The 20359-nt window shown below is 43.0% G+C and overlaps 1 protein-coding gene across 3 annotated transcripts in view; it reads right to left on the reverse strand.

Moving 5' to 3' along the window:
- Positions 1 to 5975: 5975 nt before the first annotated feature.
- The window catches only part of LOC120024885 (ankyrin repeat domain-containing protein 11-like), a 132920-nt gene continuing 118536 nt past the window's right edge, over positions 5976 to 20359 (reverse strand). For 2 of the 3 annotated variants that reach the window (XM_038969230.1, XM_038969229.1), the window contains 9 exons: positions 17865 to 18038; positions 16658 to 16858; positions 16185 to 16327; positions 15941 to 16088; positions 8552 to 15795; positions 8251 to 8349; positions 7796 to 7963; positions 7569 to 7661; positions 5976 to 7448 (listed from right to left, as the gene is read on the reverse strand). In XM_038969230.1, coding sequence (XP_038825158.1) covers positions 7263 to 7448; positions 7569 to 7661; positions 7796 to 7963; positions 8251 to 8349; positions 8552 to 15795; positions 15941 to 16088; positions 16185 to 16327; positions 16658 to 16858; positions 17865 to 18038 — 8456 coding nt within the window. In that variant the 3' untranslated portion in view covers positions 5976 to 7262. The remainder of the gene's footprint in view (positions 7449 to 7568; positions 7662 to 7795; positions 7964 to 8250; positions 8350 to 8551; positions 15796 to 15940; positions 16089 to 16184; positions 16328 to 16657; positions 16859 to 17864; positions 18039 to 20359) is intronic. The other variant, XM_038969231.1, reaches the window with a different exon arrangement.

Below are 20359 nucleotides of genomic sequence, written 5' to 3' on the forward strand. Positions count from 1 at the left end.
GACAGTTTTGTAATTGGTTTCAGTTGACCACTTTGGTGCCACAGAAACCTGAATGTTGCCTCGAGGGCCTTTGGGACAAACTTGGGATAAAATTAAAATGTAAATTAGCTGTCAACTAAATCTGGTGCAACACATCCTTTCTCATACTGAGACTGATGATTTGTTGTACATTGTCCCTGCCAAATAAAGTATACACGGGTGTAAAGTGTTACACGTGTATACTGATTGGTATTCTATCAACTTAACTTGCCTGTGATAAATGTGCTAATCAATCTTAATTAATAAAAACGAACTGTTGTTAAAGTTCATCATTTAGCTCGGAAACTGTGCGTGCGTGTTGGCATGGTGCTAAAAATAGATGTGCCCATCTCCCGAGTGACAAGGCATATTTAAGAGTGCATGAATGAGAACAAAGTAAAAGAAGAAAACAGTAAATATTTCAAAATTTTATTTACGAACATAATCTCTGAGGAACAACAGCAGTTCTCGCGCTCTCTGTACATGCAACTGTAGAAAATAACAATTTAGAATTTTTACTTTTCCGTTTAGTATTTTTTATTTTCTCGCCTTTGTTTTTGCAGGAAATCAACACAGCTAGAGGTGAAAGTACTGGATCTTTTACAGCACTGACGATAGCATCAACAAACCCCTTCCCCCATAGCTGCTCCAACAATATGTACACAATTCAACTACATTGTACAAATAAAAAAAGTTACATTGTTACATCACCTGCAGCGAGCGCACTGTCTCGTTGCTGTTAGAACCCCACATTCTACGCAAGTTTAGACTAGTACAAAGAGGAGGGTGCAAAACGTCCTGGGATATTTATTTACAACTATGTACAATGTCTCTAACGCATTACAGGAGGAAAATTTACACAGCGGAGACCTTTAACTGAAACATACCACAGGTGTCAGAAAGATAATAAATATGTTATTTGTTACCATTTAAAGAGTAGTTCTCCATGCTTTATTAGTCATTTCCCATTATAAAGAATAGCTACTGTCTTGTTCAATAAAGAAAACTAGAAAAAGGCTTGAAATTGTGATTCTATTATGTAAAATAACAGTATGTCCAGTTAAATATTAAATGAACACTCAGATGGACACAGTAGAGGTAACTTGTTGCAGACTGATGAGAGGTCACAGGGTAATCTAGAGCATGGCCAAGTGGTTCACTGTAGGGGGGAGATGGGAATGAGACAGGTGTTTGTTACATTTCCTAATAGAAATTATTCTTCACTGGTGTGTCTTGGAAAGAATATTTGGACATGTGTAAGAGACACCAGTGTCTGGACAAAAACCACAGGGGATGTTTTCTTTATCAACCAAATGTATAAAACAAATGCTAATGAAAAATACAAATTTTAAAAGGTTAAAACTATTGCTCTGTATGTTTGCTGCAAGCTTTGAATACCGAGGTTGGATTTGACACTAATTAGCCATCACAATTTCAAGCCTTTGTGGTTCAATAAATGATCAAATAAAGAAATCAAGGCAGGGCTCAAACCGTTAAGGTGAGAGACACGAAACCGAAACACACTTGATGTCTTGTAAACAATACTGAGGGTGTGAGGGTGTAGTAACGGTATACATTCTGCTCATAAGAAGTGATTGACATGCCACTGTTTTTTTTTCTTATGTACGAAGCATAAAACACAAGACAAAAAGACAACACCACATACACGGATCTAAAACACACAAGAATTCTGTTGACAAAACTCCCCCTCCCCCTCAGAAAAAAAGCTTTAAAAAAATAAAACAATTGAGGGCTTTAATCAACTGCTGAAGTCTACATGGCCCTGACTACCTGTGCTATGACATTTATTTATGCTTTTACTGCCTTTTGACTAGATTTTCCTCTTTCAAAATGTCCAGGACTACAATTAGTCAACCGCCCGTACACTGGAGTAGCAACACCCATTGCACTTGAATAGACACATCATACACAGCTATGTTGAACGTGTGTACATAACGCCACAAAATGTCACTTAATATTGCCATTAGGATGAATGTGCAGATCACAGACTGACAGGCATCCTATGTGGTAGGTCAAAAAATATTTTTTAAATCAGGACCCACCAAAAATGAAGAAACAATCAATTCTCACAAATCAATATTCCAAATGGATAAAAAAACAGAAACATCCTTAACTATCACTTTTGCACCATTCTTCCCCCCTTTGTGTACGAGTTAACTAAGTCTGCTTTTTGGTTCATGAAATTGAGGAGGTGAAAGTTTAATAATTGTCTAGTCTAGGCCTTACTCTTAGCATGGTAAACAACACAATAGAGTAAAGTATGATGGCCTACTGAATATGAATCAAACATTAGAACTTCCAGAAACCCCTGACAAATACATACACCTACACTTGGTACAGTTGAGAAGCTATAGTGAAACAAACTACCTGCCTGTTAATATCTGTCCACTAAATAGTTCTGAATAAACTATGATGTAACTCGCTTTTAGGGTGATTGGTCATAGAAAGGATTTCTGAGTTGAACAAAAAAGGATTTTGATTAAAAGGAAAATTAAAAAAGATCTCATTCATGGGCATGTAAGTCAAACCTAGTTCTTTTAAATCAAAGGAACAATTTACCTATGTTACGCAGAGGAGTATGATCTTTACTTTGGCTCCACCCTTTGAGTATTTGAAGAGCAGCACCTTCTACTACTGTAAACTTCTCCACTACTGTAAAAAACTAGATAGAGGGGGTCCATACTTGCGAACATTAGAACAAGTTTGAGTTTAAACTCTCTCTGTCTCAAAATGTGCATCAGCTAATTCAAATCATGACATAGTTGCATGTGACAATGTTACGTCAGCTGTTCCACATTACATAACCTGGCACATTTAGCCCTATGCTAACCTGATCAGTTGGCAGTGATTATTTCCTGAAACAAATTCCACATCAGCCTATCAAAGATCTCAGACTTTATATCCACCAACCAATGGCATTTCTTAATATAGGTCAACTTCGCCACCAGAGGGATATTGTAAGCCTCCAAATTCAAGGTTTACTTTTGTTCCACTTGGTCTGTAAAGTATAGCGTCCCAACATTGCATTACGCATCCTTGACTATGCTGCTACTAGCTACTAACTAGCTACTAACTAGACAAAATTCAAATGGGATGTTTTCGCATATATGGAAAAGTTTTTGCTTATCCGTTTCACACACATCCATGTGCTTTTTTACGGAAAAAGATTAAGGTCATTTAAGTTAATCGTACATTGCTAAAAAAAGTCGAAGAGCCTTATGGTCTTGTCAAATAGCCGTCATGTACCCCTACTACCATCGCTGCGAGGAGTCATATGGCGCTAAGGCGGTTAGAGGCCCCTTCATGGCAAGCTTTTTTGTTAAAGGTCCAATGCCAATATTTGTATTTCAATTTCTGGGTAACAATTAAGTACCTTACTGTGATTGTTTTCAATTAAAATAGTAAAAAATACAGTAGCTTCTAAAAAAAAAAAGGACGGTCTGGGAGTGGTCATAGGGGCCTAATTGGAGGAACCTAATGGGAGGGATGTGTAACCTGAAAACGACATTATTGGCCTATTAAACTTATACTGCCTGGTGATGTCACCAGGCAGTACAAAAAACCCACCCAGCCAAACAAGCTGAAATTTCAAACAGCTCTTACACTAAAAGTGCATTATCATAATTTTCATATCTGTATTATTTCAACCTCAGTATGGAAATATATATAAAACACAGGAAAGTGATGTTTGACTGCACTGCCCCTTTAAGGAAATAACTTTACTAGTGGTCCTCAAATCTCATTTCAAATAATCAATTTGTGACCAAGTGGATGATTCTTATAATGCATATAAAATGTTGTAGCCTACTTAAGAAAATAAGTGGTGATTTTGGTCTAACAGTAGAGTTATACTATGCTATTATATTCAGTATGTTAGGCCTATGTAGAATACTAATGAATCATTAAGTGATCTTGCGAGACATTGACTCCGCTTTGATCTAAACTTTATTCAAATCCTTAAGTCTATTGACGTACCTGTGCGACAATCTAATTAACATTATAAAAATCTGTCAGTTTAAGCTAGAGATATGTTGTTTTGCATGGGATGCATCTCAATCCACTGCATCCTCCATGTCGGCCTTCCGCATCTGCGGTGGAACGTGGCAGAGCTACAGCGCTGTTTGTCAGACAAGGAGACATTTTGAAAATCAGTCTTCTCACGAAAATGTCTGTAGCGTCCAAACGGTTGGCCTAATAACTAATATGACCACTCTATGGAAAAATGAGACTATCAAGAACACAATGGGGTTTTGCTCTATGACCCCCACAACTGTCACGGGATATATAACCCTGGTACCGGTTTTAAAACAAATGAATGGAAGTATGGAGGTAGTGTTGTGCCAAAAAAATTGGTTAAATATGTCCAAAAATATATATATACATTTCCTGATCTCCTAGATATAGGACAGACACTTCAAAACCTTATTCCTTATGATTACATTTTTTTACTGTCTGTTTTTCCATTTCTGAATGTGTTATTCAATTTGTTTCTATGGGCTATAGTAGTAAAGCCCAAATTCACAATTGTATCCCCAAAAATGTGTATATATTTTTTCATACCTAGAGGGGTCCTAAAATTCTAAATCAAATAGCTAAATGATCCATGGTATGCCCATATTAAAACAATTCCATAAGTTAGCTTAGGACAACCCCCCACCACCCACCTCCAAAGGCTTTTAGAGGTTCAACAAGCACCATTCTGAGAAGTGGCAGACAGTTGCAAATGGCAAAAATGACCAGGAGCCAGGCTCGCTACATTGAGCTATTGGTCCAGTTGAAACTTCGTGTGTTTTTATAACTTTGATTAGCAGATGGTGCCGGTTGACATCTGTTAAGGATGCTCTCATGGAAAAGGGTTCTATTACATCCATCTAAGTCAAGATTTGAAATTGACTGATGCAGAATTTGTAACCTGACAATCACTGCCGTCGGGTCAGGTTAGCATAGGGCTATGTGTGTCAGGTTATGTAATGGGAACAGCTAACATGGAGCATTTTATCACATCCAACTACGTCAACGATTTCAATTGGCTGATGTGCATTTTGAGACAAACATTTTTTACTTTAAAAAATAAATCTTATGTTCACAAGTATGGACCCAGGGAGTTTGGAAGCTAACACATTCCATAATTAAAGCAAGAATACATTTTTAAAACCAATATGGAATGTGGCCTGTATCTTTGCTAAAAAGGAGTAGTTTTAGGTGGTATACAGAAGAGATCAGTAACATTCATGTCAATCTGATGTGGCCTGAAAAACGGTTAACCTGTATATGATGCCTATGACAGTGACATTCAAAAAGGGAAGTTAAGGATTTCAAATAGTGAGCTGGCTATCAGATCCCTAGTCTTGTGGCCTGAAAATTCTCCAACATGATGAATATTATTCATAAAGACCCACACATACAATTAAAGTCAAATGAATGGGTAGATTAAAGAAAGAATAAAACAAAAAGAAAATCCCATCCAGAATTATAAATTAATGTGATGGTTTTTCTTGTTAGTGGCATTACACTCTTGACCAATCCAGATGTACCCTTGTTTGACTTGCCCAACACTCAGTAAATTAAAAATATTCACTGTAAAAAGGCATTTTCTTGGTTTTGATTTTTTTCAGATATAATTGTGTAATAAAGCAATGACTAATATAACTATTCTATTCTTTAAATAATTTTATAACCATTTTGCTACATCTGAGGACTATAGTTGTGGCCCTTAGTTTGGGTATTGTTCAAAACGGTGGGGTTTTGTACTACCTATGTACGTTGTGGTGATTCCAACACAGGTAACTCATTTTGACCAGCCCTGGACAAAATCTATAGATGGGAACATTACAACTGTGCACTGGAGTCTTTAAAATACTGACAACGTGTACACATTTTGGCCCGTGGGTATGAGGGGGAAAGTGCTGCCCGAAAGTGAACTGTACATACAAAGATAATTTTTATTCATTTATTTTTTTACACTTAACTGAGTGATGTTACAGTACATACGTTATTTACAACTGTGCAGTAATGTGTGGCAAAATAAATTATCTAGAAGGCAGCAAGAATACATTGGTTAACGAATATAAAAACTGTACATCATTTACGGAATACAATTTTTTTTTCAGTTTTCTTTTTTCCCATTAAACTAATATTGGCTCTGTAGTGTTTCAAGTCACTTCCTCAGAAACAATTAAATGCCCAAGTAAAGAAACAGACAAAAAGAAGAATATTCTCCTTTAAACCACCATCTGTTTAGTCTTGAATCGCAACATTCTTGTATTATTCTTTTGTCCTGTTTTTCCATTTGCAGTCATAGTTGCAGGTGAACAGGTGTGTGTGTGTTCTACCTAGCTTGGCAGAGTGTCAGAGGCTGGTTCTTCCTGCATGCAGAGCCAGGTGACCAGACTCTGATGGGGATGCTCCGGTTCATCCCCATTCTCTGCCTCACTCCTCTGCCCAGGCCATGAGGCGGAAGATGACGTCTCTGCCCCTCCGGCATTAACCCCCTGACACACTATGGACCCTTGGCTGTACTCTGCTCTGCTCCGGGGCAGGATGCTGGTTCTACCGGGTGTGGTGGTGGGCTGTGGACAGAGAGGACTGATGCTCTCTGACTGAGTGTGGCCTTATGGTCCCGACCAGAGAGACAGCGTCCACACAGACTCTCCTGTCCTTTCAACAGGAAGAGGCTGGAGGTCCCGCAGATGCCACATGTTGCACCACCACATCGCGCATGCCCTTCTGGCCATGTGCTGCTTTCTCCTCCTCAAGGCTCACCTGGAGCTCTGTGTCCACCGTAGTGCCTCATTCTCATCCACCAGGAGATGATCCAGAACGGTGGGAGGGCTCCTCTCCAGCGTTCCTTTGTGGTTTCATTTACAGGGACCAAAAAATTCAGAAAAATATTTCTCCCCTATTCTCTGTCCAAACATCACCTAAAAGGGAGGTGGTGTTGGGTGCTTCAAAGCAACGCCGTTTTTGCTTTTTATATTCTGAACAAAAGCATAAAAACTTGAGGGATGAAAGTGCAAGTTGTGTTTTTCCCCGGTAAAAAGATGCTTCCTCCTCTCATGGAAGGGAATCATTAGCAAGTTTTTTTTTCTTTGAATTTTTTCTATATAATATATAGGTTTTATTCCTCTTCAAACCGGCTAGCCCTTACCATACGTTCTGTTTGATGTCTCTTTGAAAAGTGATGATATTTGACCTCTAACTCTGTGAACGAGTGCATGTTTCTGTCACGCGGGCAACAGCACAAAGTCATCGTTGACATCAACCATTGGCACGTAGAAGGAGGGGACCTCGTTGACGCACAGAGACTTGTGTACAGCAGGGTCCAGCTCCTGCACCTTCAGTTGCCACTCCATCCTCTGCACTGCGTTCAGGGCAGCTGCCTCATGCTGCTGCCGCATTAACAGACACGTCTGAGAAGAGAAGAGAGATAGGCCATTATGCTACTGCCATACACAGATACCCCGCATATCAACCAAACAGCAAATGTGCCATAAAAGAAGATGTATAGTCCTTAATGCGGTCATATTTACCTTCATGCGGTCATATTTGTCATCCACATCCTGGATCCAGGAAATGAACTGGCGAGCGTTGAAGCGATCTCTCACTGACTTGTTCTCATCACCCTGAGTTAAAGATGACAAGAGTTAAAGCATGTCAGATGTTATTTTTATATGTATATAAAATATTAAGAGTAATTGGAAGAGCTGGCTAAACAAAATCCCATGTGAATGGCCCTGTCTGTCAACTTTTTGCCCACCTTTTTTACCACCCACAGACGCACCTGACTCTCTGTTGGCATGTTGTACACCTCAGAGTCCAGTAACATAGTGCAGGCACTGAATGGGACGGCCTGATTGGCTATCGTCCTTGCCGCTCTGCAATGGACCCGCAGTACTTCTTGCTCACACGAGACAATAAGCTTTTCCTGGAAGGAAAGTCAATACAATAACATTGGAGAGAGAGAGAGAGGGAAGACAGACTGGAGTTTCAACTTTACTTCAAAATCTTTTTGAGCAAACTGATAAGGTTAACGTGAAATGTCACAATTTTTTTACGATGCTTAGTTGGAGAAATGCATATTGCAGTTGCATTTCTATTACATAGCAGCTTTGAACATTCATCAAAGGATTGTTCAAAGCACTCCTTCTCAGTGCGACTTCAGAAGTGAGATGGATAGATATTAGGGAGGGTACAGTGAGTCCGTGTTCTTACCCTCTCTATGCTGTGCTGCAGTCTCAGCTTCCCCCTCACTGCCTCCTGCTGTCTAAAGAGCTCCTTCAGGGGCTCCGATAACGATGGAGGTGGAGCAATCTGAGAAACCAGGGCAATGATTATTTGAGGTCATGATGTAACAAATCTTTCCATTGCAACAAAGTTCAAACTTTTGTTGTAAATGTGCTGTGTGGTTATTATAGGTCACAGAACGCAGTTACTTGACGTGTATCATTGTAATGAAATAAAATCTATGAATCAACAGATGTGTGAACATTTGTAGGGGAAGGGAGGTACTCACCACTGGGATGTGCAGCTTGCTGAGAGGCTTGCCATCCAGCAGGTAGGAGCCTGTGTAGGTCACGTACTCAGCGTAGCACTGAGGGGCCTGTGGTGTGATGTAGCACAAGATCTTCCTCTTCTCCTCTATTTTTTTCCGTATCTGCAGGTATTCGAAGTAAGGGTTAGAGCGGTCACTGTGGTAGGGTTCTATGTCATCCAGTTTGATGGCGTTGACAATGACAGCCAGCGTCTGTTGAATCATCTCCCTGGTCTGCTGCATGGCTGTGTTGACCAGCTGAACCTGCGGTTTCGGGAATTTCCTCTTGCGTGGATGCTGCGTCTGGGATTCCTCTTCCTCCACAGGCTGCCCTTTAGTTTTGCTGACCACTACAGGAGGCGGCGGCGGTGGAGCCGGGGTAATGGTTGGTGTGGTGGAGATGGTGGTGACAAGTTCCTTTTCTTTCTCCAGAACAACAAAGGGGACAAAGGTAGGGGTGGGGATAGGGGTGGTTGTGGTTACAGCCATGCTCATGGTGACAGGGGTAGGGACAGATGGAGGTATCACGCTAGCAGGTATAGTGGTGGTGGTTGTACTCTCTGCTACTACTCTACTACTCTGCTTTTTGGTGGTGGTGGTGGTGGTATTCTCCTGTTTTGCTAGCATCTGGGCCCTGTTTCTGGTCATCCTCTGTGGGATCTCCTCCACCTTCTTGGGAAGGTCAGTTGACAACGTTGTCAGAGTGACTGTGAGCTTAGACGTTGTCTCAAGAGCCTCCGAAACATGGACTGTGCCAGAAATCGTGACGGCAACTGGCAGAGGAACGGAGGGGACTGGACTGCAAGTTGGCCCAACAAAGGGATCTGATATCTGCCCAATTTGTTCTGGTTTAACAGTTGTCAAGGAGTCCATACATGGAGTAACTACAACTGATAAAGACTCGGTCAGTGACATCTGCCTGTGATGCTGAGTATTGTTTATATTAACAGCTGAGAACATCATGTTTCCATCACTCTCATCAGTCTCTTCATATGTGGCTCTGTTTTCAAAGACCTGTGGTTTCACAAAGTTATTTTCATGGACATTCTGAGGCTCAGACTCAAATTCTGGTTGGAAATTGTGTTTTGGTGAGGGCACAACCAAATCCTGCAAAGAATCATTGAGTGGTAGGACCGCGGAAGGGCACAGGGGTTTGGCCAGGATAGGCAGGTCAACTTCCATAAGCTCTTCGCCCTCTATTGTTTCAATCGCAGGAGGCCTTATATGAGCAGGTGGAGGCTTGTAGTCGGCTGGCTCTGAATCTCTGACGTCAAGCTCTGGCATCTCCTTGTCTGGCAGGGAGGTCGGGAGGGAGAGAGAAGGGAGGTCAGGTAGAGAGAAAGGGCCAAGATCATCAAGCTCATCCACTGTAGCTGAGAACGGGTCTGTCCAGGGCACCACTGGCTCGTTGCTTACTGCTAGAGGCATATGGCTCTCAGAAGTAAAGCCATGGGAGTTTTGTCTGCCGTCTTGTACTGCACAAGAAAGCTCTGAGTCCATCTGGTGATTATCCTCCAAGTTTGGCTTGCAGTCTGTGAAGAAAGACTCTAACCTTGTGGAGGATGAGGGGGTTGTCAAGTAGTTTGGTTCCAATTCCATGGGTGTCATTTCAGGTCTTGCTGGAGATATTGGAATGTCCTCCACAGCCTCTTTTTGCTCGTCAAAGTCAGGGTCAGGTACATAAGACCTGTAAGCAGCATATGGAGGGGTCACTGATGGATGGCCAGGTATGGCAGTAATGTGCTGCAAATCACTGTCTGAATGCGAGAAGGGGCTGGTTATCTTGGAGACAGCTGCCTCTATTTCCCCATAAGTCCTTTGAGGAGATTTCAAGATCATCTCAGAGTTCCAGCTGATGGTATGATCACTGGAGTTCTCCACCAGGTTGGGTGGTGGATGTGGGGGAGTCAACTGATGCACCTCTGCAACTCTTCTCTCAGGAGATTCAGCCCAGCCCTTCCTCAAAGGCTCTTCAACCCTTGGAGGAGAGAATGAGCAGACGTCCCTCGTCTCCTCAGCAGCATGATGATCAGCATCTGTTGGTTCTTCAAGATCCCCTTCCTCCTCCTCTTCTTCGTCCTCCTCCTCTTCGTAGTCCTCTTCTTCCTCCTCCTCCTCTTCCTCAACAACAGGGGGCAGATACTCACTGCCACTGACTGGGTCAGAGGGAACAAGACTGGGCTCACTTTGATGAGGCTCAGAAAGGTCATCAATATCCAGGGGAGGAAGAGCAGCAGGTGCAGGGGTGGGTGGAGCAGCAATGTCCAGACACGGCTCCTGGGGGTCAGGTCTGTGGACTGGCGTTGAGGGCTTCATCAGGAAGTTATTGTAGACACTCTCAGGTAGGTGTTCACAGGTCTCTGTGCCAGCCATTGCTGTGGTGGCCCCATCTAGTGCAGGCTGGGCAAGTTCTAGCCCGGGAGACAGCATTCTAATAGGTGAGAAGTAAGGAGGAGACAGGCATTCAAGTCTCTCCACTGATGCTGCCTTGTCTTCTGGAGGCTGGGAGGCTGCCAAGTCAAACTCAGAGGCGTCTGGCAAAATGTGTTGTAGAAACTTGCCAGCTTCAGCTTTGAACTCATCTTCCAGGGGTCTTCTAACATCAGACGAAGCCGATCGACTGACAAGGGGCAACTGGAGATTCTTAGCCGGAGTTATACAAGTCCCTTCTTGGAAGGTGTGTGATGAGTTGGAGTACCTGTCAAAGAAGGATGGGGAGCAGGCATTCATAGACATGGCCATGGCTGATGAGTTCTGACAATCTAACCCATCAAACATTATATCAGGGTAGTCCTCTGCACTGCAGGATGGAGTCCGTGGCGTCTGCATGATTTCCTCATAGCTGGGACAAGAGATTACAGATGTGGGGGTGGGAACACCCGTTGGTCTATTCTGATCTTGCCTAGGTGAGGCAGGGAGATTTTCTTTCATCTGATGGCCTGCAAGCCAATCCTTTGAATTGTGAGTGTCAATGGGTTGTGGCTTTCTTTCCAGAGACATCATTTGGGCTGGGAGACCAATATCTTTGAGCTTCTTCTCTTTCAATGCAGATTCTAAACTATTAGATTTTTTGGATGATAGTTCATTGCGATTTTTCTTTATTTCCTCAGTGGACTTCGTTTTATCCCTAAGTTTGGGATCCCCTGATCTGTGTCTTAGTTTCTCCATCTGCTTCATCCTCTCCTTATGCTTCTTATGGCGTTCTTCAATCTCCTGGTCTTTTAAACCTAACATTTGCCCAAAGCTGGTTAGTTTGAGATCTCCATCAACCAGAAGCTTTGAACGTGGACGGTTGTCTTTGCGAGCTGTGTCTTTAGACTGAATTACTTTTTCATTTTCTTCTTTAACCTTGGACTTAACATGGTCCGCCCTACTGTCTTTGTCCAAAGAGTCTCGGTTTCTCTCTTTTTTCACATCAAATTTGGGACTGTCTTCCTTTGATCTTTCCTTCAAATTGGTAATTTGAGGACTCTCTTTCAATCCAGATTTGATATCCTCCTTGGAGTGTTTAAGTGATCCAAAGCCATCAGTGTACTTGTGCTTCTCCTCTTTGACTTTCTCCTTATGTTTCTCTTTTTTCTTTTTGTCCTTGATCTTATCACTGATGACAGTACTCACTTTGTCTTTGTCAGCTTTTTTAGACATCTCCTTTTCAAACTCCAATGTCTTCTCAAATTCATCTTTATCACCCTTAGACCCAAATGGAAATGTGTACGGGTCCGCTTCTAATGGCATAGGCTCTTTCTCAAAGGGCAGACTTTCTCTGCGTCCATAGGATTCTCTTATTTCCTCTATCTTGTCTTGTTTATCCCCCTTTTCCTTCTTGACTTTGTCCTTCTCCTTGTCATGACTCTTTTTGGACGATGATGAAGATGAATGCCGGTGCCTCTCTTTCTCTCTGAACTTGTCTTGAGGATTAGATATGGTGAGTGAGTCTCGTCTCTCATCAGTAATGTCTGGGAGGCTGATGTTGGAGGAATCATAGTAGCTGCTGAGCACTGGCTCATGAACCTGATCAGTGAAGCTGTCTGAGGATAACTCACTGTTCTTGTCATTGGAGTCATCCTTGTAGTCATTCATGGCCTCTTCCTCCAGTTTCTCCAAGAGCGACTTTTCATTTTCCCCACTCCCCTTTGGGGGCTTTCTTTCGTTAACATGATCTTGCTTGTCTTTATATTTATTCTTGGTCTTTTCCTCACTGGCTTCCCTCTTGTCCAACAGCTTCTGCTTGTTTTTCTTCTCTTGGTTTGAGTCCACAGACATTCTGTCTTTGCGTTCTTTGTGTTTCGCATCAACAGAATCCTTTACTTTCTTATCTTTGTTGTGTTTCTCTAAGGAACCCTTCCTCTCTTTCCCCATATCAAATGTGGTCTTGTCTTTTTTCTTGTGGTCTTTTTCTTTCTGTTTTTCTGTTGTGTGTTTGGCCTCAGCAGAATATTTTCTGGGTTTTTCTGTTTGGAAGTGATCAAGCTCATCCCTGTCAGATGTGGAGTCTTTCCTGTGAGAATCGGACAACCCAAGGGAATCACTTAACTTGGCCACACCCCCATTGTAATTGTCTTCTTCATCCTCACTTTCATCTGTGAAAATGTCTGCTATCTTGTACCATGTTTTCTCAGGTTTAACTTTCTCAGGTTTTCGCTCCTCCTTCTTCACCTCAAGGAGATCTTTATCCCGGTCAGCATGCTTGTCCTGTGAAGCCTTTTCTTTCTTGTCCTTAGTTTGTTCTGAAGACATCTTCCTTTCCTTGTCTTTGCTGTGTGTGTCTTTGTGTTTGTCCTTAGCTCCCTCCTTCTTGTCTTTAGAGCCTCTATCTGTGTCTTTTTCCTTCAAAAGCTTCTCAGTTGAGGTCCTCTCAGGCTTCTCCTTATCCTGTTCTATAGATCGGTCTTTTGGCTTTTCCTTGTGTTTGTCAGCTTTAGTCTTTTCTCTCTTTTCCACCCCATCTCCCTTTCTGTCCTTCTCTTTTCCAGAGTGGTTCCTTTCTCTAATTTCACATGGTTTGCTGACAGTTTCAATTTCTTTGAAGGAGGCATCATTCCCATAATCGTCTCTTATAGACTCCTGTTTGATTTTCAAGTCCTTTCTTTCTTTAGTGAACTCATAGGAATCTTTTCGGTCTCTACTGCTATCCGTGGAGTCCTTCTCTTTCTTCTCTTTGACAGTATCTGCAGATTCCTTTCGCTTCTTCTCCTTTTCTACAGGGTGGCTGGAGTTGAGTTTCTGTTTTTCAGTCAAATCCTTTTTCTTGTCACAGATTCTTTCTGAAGAGTCTTTCTCTTTCTTCTTGGAGGTAGGCTCTTTCTCTGACCGTTTGTCATTATGATCTAATTTCTTGTCTTTGATTTTGTTCTCCTTCCTCCGGTCTCTGCTCTCTATTTTCTCAGTCTCAACGATCAGCTTTACAGTGTTGTTTGCTTTATATTCTTTGTAGTCCTTCACAGGAGGAGCATCCCAGCTGTCATCTCCATATAGGTCGCAGTCAGAGGAAAGGTCTGACGCCCATCGGTCATGGTGGTCGTCTGAGGCACTGAGCTTGGTGTCTTCTAGGTTTAAGAAACGGTTACCGACATCATAGACTTCATAATCAGGCTCTTCCTTCTGAACCTTTTCTTTCTTAGATTTTTCCTTCTCCTCCCTGGCATTTTTCTCCTTATCCACCTTTATATGTTTTTCTTCTTTTTGCTCACTGCTCTTCCTGTCTGGTTTAGATGACTTGTCCTTTGACTTTTTCTTCTTCTCCTCTTTATGAGTCTTTTGTTGTTTCTCCTCCTTGGGCTTCTCTTTTTCCTTGAGGCTCCTTTCTTTTTCAGTTTTCAGGGGCTTTTCCCTCTCCTCCTTGCTAGGCTTCTCCTTGGTGGACTCTTTTGTTTTCTTGGATTTCTCCTCTTTAGCAGTTCTTTGCACCTCTTTTCCAGAAGACCAGTCTCTGTCCTCAGATTTGCCCTTCGACAACCTGTCCTCCTTTTTCAAATGCTCTTTTTCATGTTTAGACAGCTTGACCTTGCTTTCAGCTGGGGACTCAGTGTCAACAAGGAGTGACTTTTGCCTTGAATCATCAAAATCAAATGAAAAGCTTTTAACAAATTTCTCGTTCATGTCTTGATTGAGCACTAAACTGGGAGCCTTTTCTTTCTCTTTGTTTTTGTGCTTGTGTTTTACTTTATGCTTTTTCAACACTTTGCCATCTTTATCTGTTTTGGAGACCGTACTATCTGTGTTGGAGTTCTTGTGAAAGTCAGAGTTCTTTTTGTCTAGTGCATTGGTGTGCACATTGTTTTTCTTTCTGTTTTCCTGTGCTTTCTTTCTCACCTGTTTCACTGACTCGACACTTGAGTCGGCAGAAGAGTAGTCCGACTCACTGGAAAGCCTTGTTCTAACCGAGTCAGAGAGAGAGCTTACATCTGACCATACAGGAGATGATACAGTCTTCCAGCCGTCTGTCCTCCACTGCTTTGGGTTATGCTCTGTCAGCGAGGGTGTCAGTTTCTGAGAGCTCATGCTTCCATGAGAAGAGGAGGAAGAGGACGCAGAGTGAGTACTGAACGCAGAGGATTCTTTTAGGCTCATTGTGGAGTCCTTTATACAGTTCGAGCTCTTCATAGAGCCTTCATCATCCTCACTCCCTATGTCCCCACAATCAGAGTCAGAAGTGCAGAATTTGTCATTGACTTTACCAAATCTGACCTCCTTACTGACATTATTCTTTGTCTCCTTCTTCCTCTTCTTCTTAACTTTAGTCTTCTCTTTCTGCTGTTTAGAGCTCACTGTAGCAGAGTCCCGGGCCTTGGTATTAGTAGGTGGCGCTGGTTGCCGTGGTGTGGGCATAGGTGTGAAACACAACGTCCCATCATCCTCGTCTGAGCTGTCAGAGAGAATCCGTCTAACAGCCTTCTTTGGTGTGAGCGAGTTGCTTTTGGAATAGGTTTTGACCACCTCCCCCTTGGGTACTGAAATTAAGCCGCTAGCCTTAGTGACACTGGGAGACTCCTTGCGGAACTCTTTCTTGAGCAAGTGCTTATCGTCCACCGGAGGGACGCGCTCTTCCTCATCATCCTCGTCAAACTCATACTCGTCCTTGACGGGGGTAGTTGTTGTGGATAGGGGCTGATCCAGCCCTTTCTTCCCTTTCAGCTTCAGGCCCTTCTCAAACTCTGAGTCTGTGTTATTGCCATCAACAGAACTGGATGGGGCAAACGATGGGGCATCTTCTTCCTCTGAGGATTCTGAAAAATAGATAAATAACAGTTAAAGAACAGCAAAAATCTGTCACACCCAGTGGTTAAAGGAAAAGCAAGGAAGTTAAAATACAAGTAACAAATGGCAGAGTGAAGGTGTTCAGAGCTACTCATGGTATAAAATGTCACACACCTGACGAGCTCTCCTCACTGGAGGTATACGTGCCTTTTCCAAGCAACAGATTGAGCATCGTTGGGGAGTTAGCAACCTTCAACGCGGTTTCACCCCTTCTGTTGCTTTGTCGAGGGTCCCCTCCATACCTTAAAAGCAACTTTACCACCTACAAAGAAACAGAAACATCGAAACATTGGTCTCAGACCTAAACACGGCAATTGGCTTTCTACATGAGCAATCACAAACATAACGCTGAACTTACCTTGAAGTGCCCGTTGTTTGATGCGTCATGCAGAGGGGTGTCATCGTCCAGGCCCTTGGTGTTGACCTCTGCACCGGCTGCCAGCAGCTGCTTGGCCACGTCGTAGTAGCCTCGGTTGCACGCTTCATGCAGTGCAGTCCAGCCTGTGAATCCCAAACACAGTTAAAGAACGGCTCTAATGTTTCTCAAATGTCGGATTCAAAATTATTATAGCACCAAATTCTGAACATTTTAGATTGCTAGAGAAGCAAAGAAATGTGCAACTATTTACATAAATATAAAAAGTAATACAGAACTATGGAGATATGAGGTGAAAAGCAGGAGCATGGAGGAGGAGAGAAGGAGAAGGAGGAGCAGAGAGAGAGAGAGAAGGAGGAGCCGAGAGAGAGAGAGAGGAGCAGAGAGAGGAGCAGAGAGAGGAGGAGGAGCAGAGAGAGTAAGATGACCACCAGCCTGCAGTGGCAGCGACTCACCTGCAAAGTCTTTTACATTCACGTCAGCTCCCTCACTGATGAGCTCCTTGATGCGGCGTGCCTCTCCGCGGATGGCTGACCGGTGCAGCCTCGTCTCGCCCCTCTCATTTCTCTTGTTTACTTTGTCTTTGGTTTTAGATGCAGAGTTTGGCGTTCCCTTCTGGCCCAGACTTGACTGTGACTGATGCTTTGGTGTTGTGTCTACAAGAACAGGACAAAAACAGAGTTTTAATAGAATTGGCATGATTCATTTCTATAGTAAAAACATGAGCATAGGGCTACATATTACAGTACCATTATGTAACAGTGCAGAATATTTCATTGAAAAACAACTGTTACAACTCCATCGCCTGTAGGTGGCACTCTTGCTCAAGACATCAGGAGGAGAACTCCAAGACTACCAATTGCTCGAGTTCATTTCATCACATTTAGTGGATTAAACCAAAGCCTTAACCACATGTACATTATTGAGTTTGCAGAGCGTGGTCCTGAATGCTATTTGAAACTCACTTCATCTGGGTTCTGTCTTTAAGGAACAAACCTCAGGCACAGATTTTTTTTTACAGCAGCAACCCGCCAAATAATACTAACAGGAAACATATAACCCAAATCAGAAGCACGACATAATCACCAACACACAGATCAGCGCTATTACGTAATAAGAGGATATAGCCTACTAAAGCCTACGTTTCCTAAACGTTTTAATCGCAATGTTTAGAGGAAATGCTAGATCCGATGAATCTAAATACAGATAGCAGATATGAACTGAAGAAAAAACCTGGGTCTGGATATTCTGTGGTTTGGGCCAGATCTGATATGGCACTATTAGTCCCCTCAGACTCAATCCCTGGGGTAAACTACTTTCATTTCCCTCATGGTTGAATGCTACATCCTAAAACAAAGCAGCAACAATTTACCGTACAGGAATGTGACACCAACTTCTAGAGCCCAAAAATCTCCCCACAACCAGCCAGGCCCAGAAATGAACAGTGGATTAAGACAGCAGAGGTCCATTTCACTGCAGTAATGGAAATTGATGAGGGTTATCTTGTATAATTTAATTCTAATTAAGCAGTGTGGTCTGTTCTTTAATGAAGCATGGAGCAAAAGTGTGGCTGGGACGCTAAGCACCAGGGACAAAGCACCCCCCCTCCATCCCACCCCCCGCTGAACCCTCAGAGACGTGGCATCCATGACAAACACGCACCTGGACTGTTGACTGACTCTTCAGCCGTCATCTGCATGAGAAGAGCCACCTGCTGCCGCTCAGAGAGGGGGTACCCGGCCCGGATCCCTGGCATGCCCATCCCAAACGGCAGGCCTGACTTCCTGGTGTTGGTGGGCTCCTTTTTAATGCGCTTCCGTTCCGGACCTTGCTTTTCTGTGAGGAGAGAGGGGAATGGACAATGTGAGGCCTATGGGTAGCACAGACACACATACAAACACAGGATAGCAAATTGCTCAGGTTATATCAGCTTTTACTTCAGCATGTCAAATTGAAGTGATTTCAATTCTGACCACAACAGTCATTGATAACACTCATTAAACATCTCCATGGCAACAGGTCAGATAAGTGTCCTCGGTGATGTTCTAAGGAACCCCCTAGGTGAAACCCCTACCAACCTCTAGTCTAGTTTAGCTCGCATCCATCTTCTGAGGCAGTGGATGGTGGTGGGCATTTAAACCCAGCTGCCCCAGAGGGAGGGAGGGGTCAACTATTGACCATCTGATGTTTATGTCTCTCTCAGGGGGTGTGACTCTGTAGAGTGACAGTGATTACAAAATGGCCGGTGTTCATTTCAATGTGGCCGAGCCAAGGTCATCACAATGGCGACTTGCTGCTGGACAAAAGCAGCTGCTCCTCAAAGACACGCCCCATCAATTATTTTCAGTGTCATGAGGAATTATCAAATCTCCACAGCAAATGTCAGTCTTACTTTACTATTGAGACACATAAACACTATACACTTGTAACTGCTGGACGATTTGGAGGTATGCTCCGTCAATGTTCGAACAAGTCCAAACTGGGCCAGCTACAAGACCCTTCCAAAATGTTTTGCCATCAATAAAAACAAATGACATGGCCTTCAACTGCGTCCATGGAGACAAGACACGTCGTGTAATCAAAAGGGGTGATCTACAAGCCTGCTCGCTGTAGCTCTCAACACAGTGGATTGCTCAAGGCCACAAACAAGAATTAATAGGAGTAGGAAACATGGCAGCTGGCGCTTCCGGTCACAAAACCCTTTCCAGAGATTTTCCATAGTCAGAGCTGATGAACTTTCACTAACATCTGTGAATACTTACGCCTAATGTACCCCCACCCCTGATACACACTCACATTCTGAAAGGAATTTGCCATTTAGACACATTCCTTTTATTCAGACTTAAACAGCACGAACCACAGCAGTGGATGTTTCAGGCGGTGGATGTCGAGGACTGAAAACGCTAGAGTTGCTTTTCCAAGCCTTTACAGTGGGCCCCAGTCAGTAATGAGCCTGCTCCAGTACTTAAAAAGGGCTGCTATCAAACCACATACAAGCCTCTAATTACAATGACTTTTTCTACCAGATTTGGACATGCATTGAGTAGTCTAAGCGGCACGCAAACATGTGTGATCCATTTTCAATGTAAATGAGATACAGTGGGAAGACGGGAGAAACAACAAAACAGCAGGATAACCCTCACACACATCCCACATGGATTACAAGGATGGAATTAACAGAGGAATCTGAAAATGCAATGTAAGCCCATAGACATCCATAGCTGCTTCTAATTAAACAATTAAATAGTGAAGAAACATTTTAGACTATATATACACTGGCAAAAGGCCTATGTATACAAAGTAACTTCAACTAGGTTGATCCCTCAATCTCCCACTCTCTCCCTCTCCCATGCATGCATGCGTACGTATGTACATACATGTACACACACGCTACACACTCCCACAAGCACACACACAGTGAACAGTCAGACAAAAGTGTGCAGTTGTTTAAAAACCGGTGTTTAGCTTGTGGAAAAGAGCCAGTTACTCTCTGCTTTCAACTGGACGATTCAAAGATGGGCTTCAAGGAAAAACACACTCAAAAACGACATTTTGTTCATTAGTCTACTGTTGATACAGTCCCAAAATGTTTGGCATGTCAGCAGTCACGTTCTCAAGACACATTGGACTTTCAAGAAACGATGTGTCACTTGCCACATCATGATGATGCGTTTTGCATCGTCATGATGATGTGGCATTTGACTTCTCCTTTAACTTGAGAGATCTGATGGGAAAGTTGGAGGGAGACCAAGCTACCTCACTGTTCCCAAGAACGCCAGCCTAGGCCAGGGGCGGGGCCCACAGCAAGACAACAGTCAAGCTACAATGGGCCCATGACACCATTGTGTTTGGCTATTGTGGAAACTTCACTATCAGCTTCCCACCGTGGGGGCAGGCAGAACCAGAACCAGCCCAACCAGAGGAACCAGGTAGGCCTAGTCCGTTTGTGGTGTCCCCAAATTCAGTAGGACAACAAAAGACGATGACAAGCTCATCTTTCTATCATTCCACTTCGGACATCAAGCATGCTAACATCCTGTCTTTCTCTGAGTGACAGCTATGAATGTAGTCAGACCAGTTCTGTCAGTTGGGGGTTCCTGCACCGTGGGAGAGTTATGTTCTATTATTAGAGGTAGACCTGATGAGCTCTGTTTGCT

Source organism: Salvelinus namaycush, chromosome 30 (assembly GCF_016432855.1).
Source record: "Salvelinus namaycush isolate Seneca chromosome 30, SaNama_1.0, whole genome shotgun sequence".
In the NCBI taxonomy this organism is placed as follows: domain Eukaryota; kingdom Metazoa; phylum Chordata; class Actinopteri; order Salmoniformes; family Salmonidae; genus Salvelinus; species Salvelinus namaycush.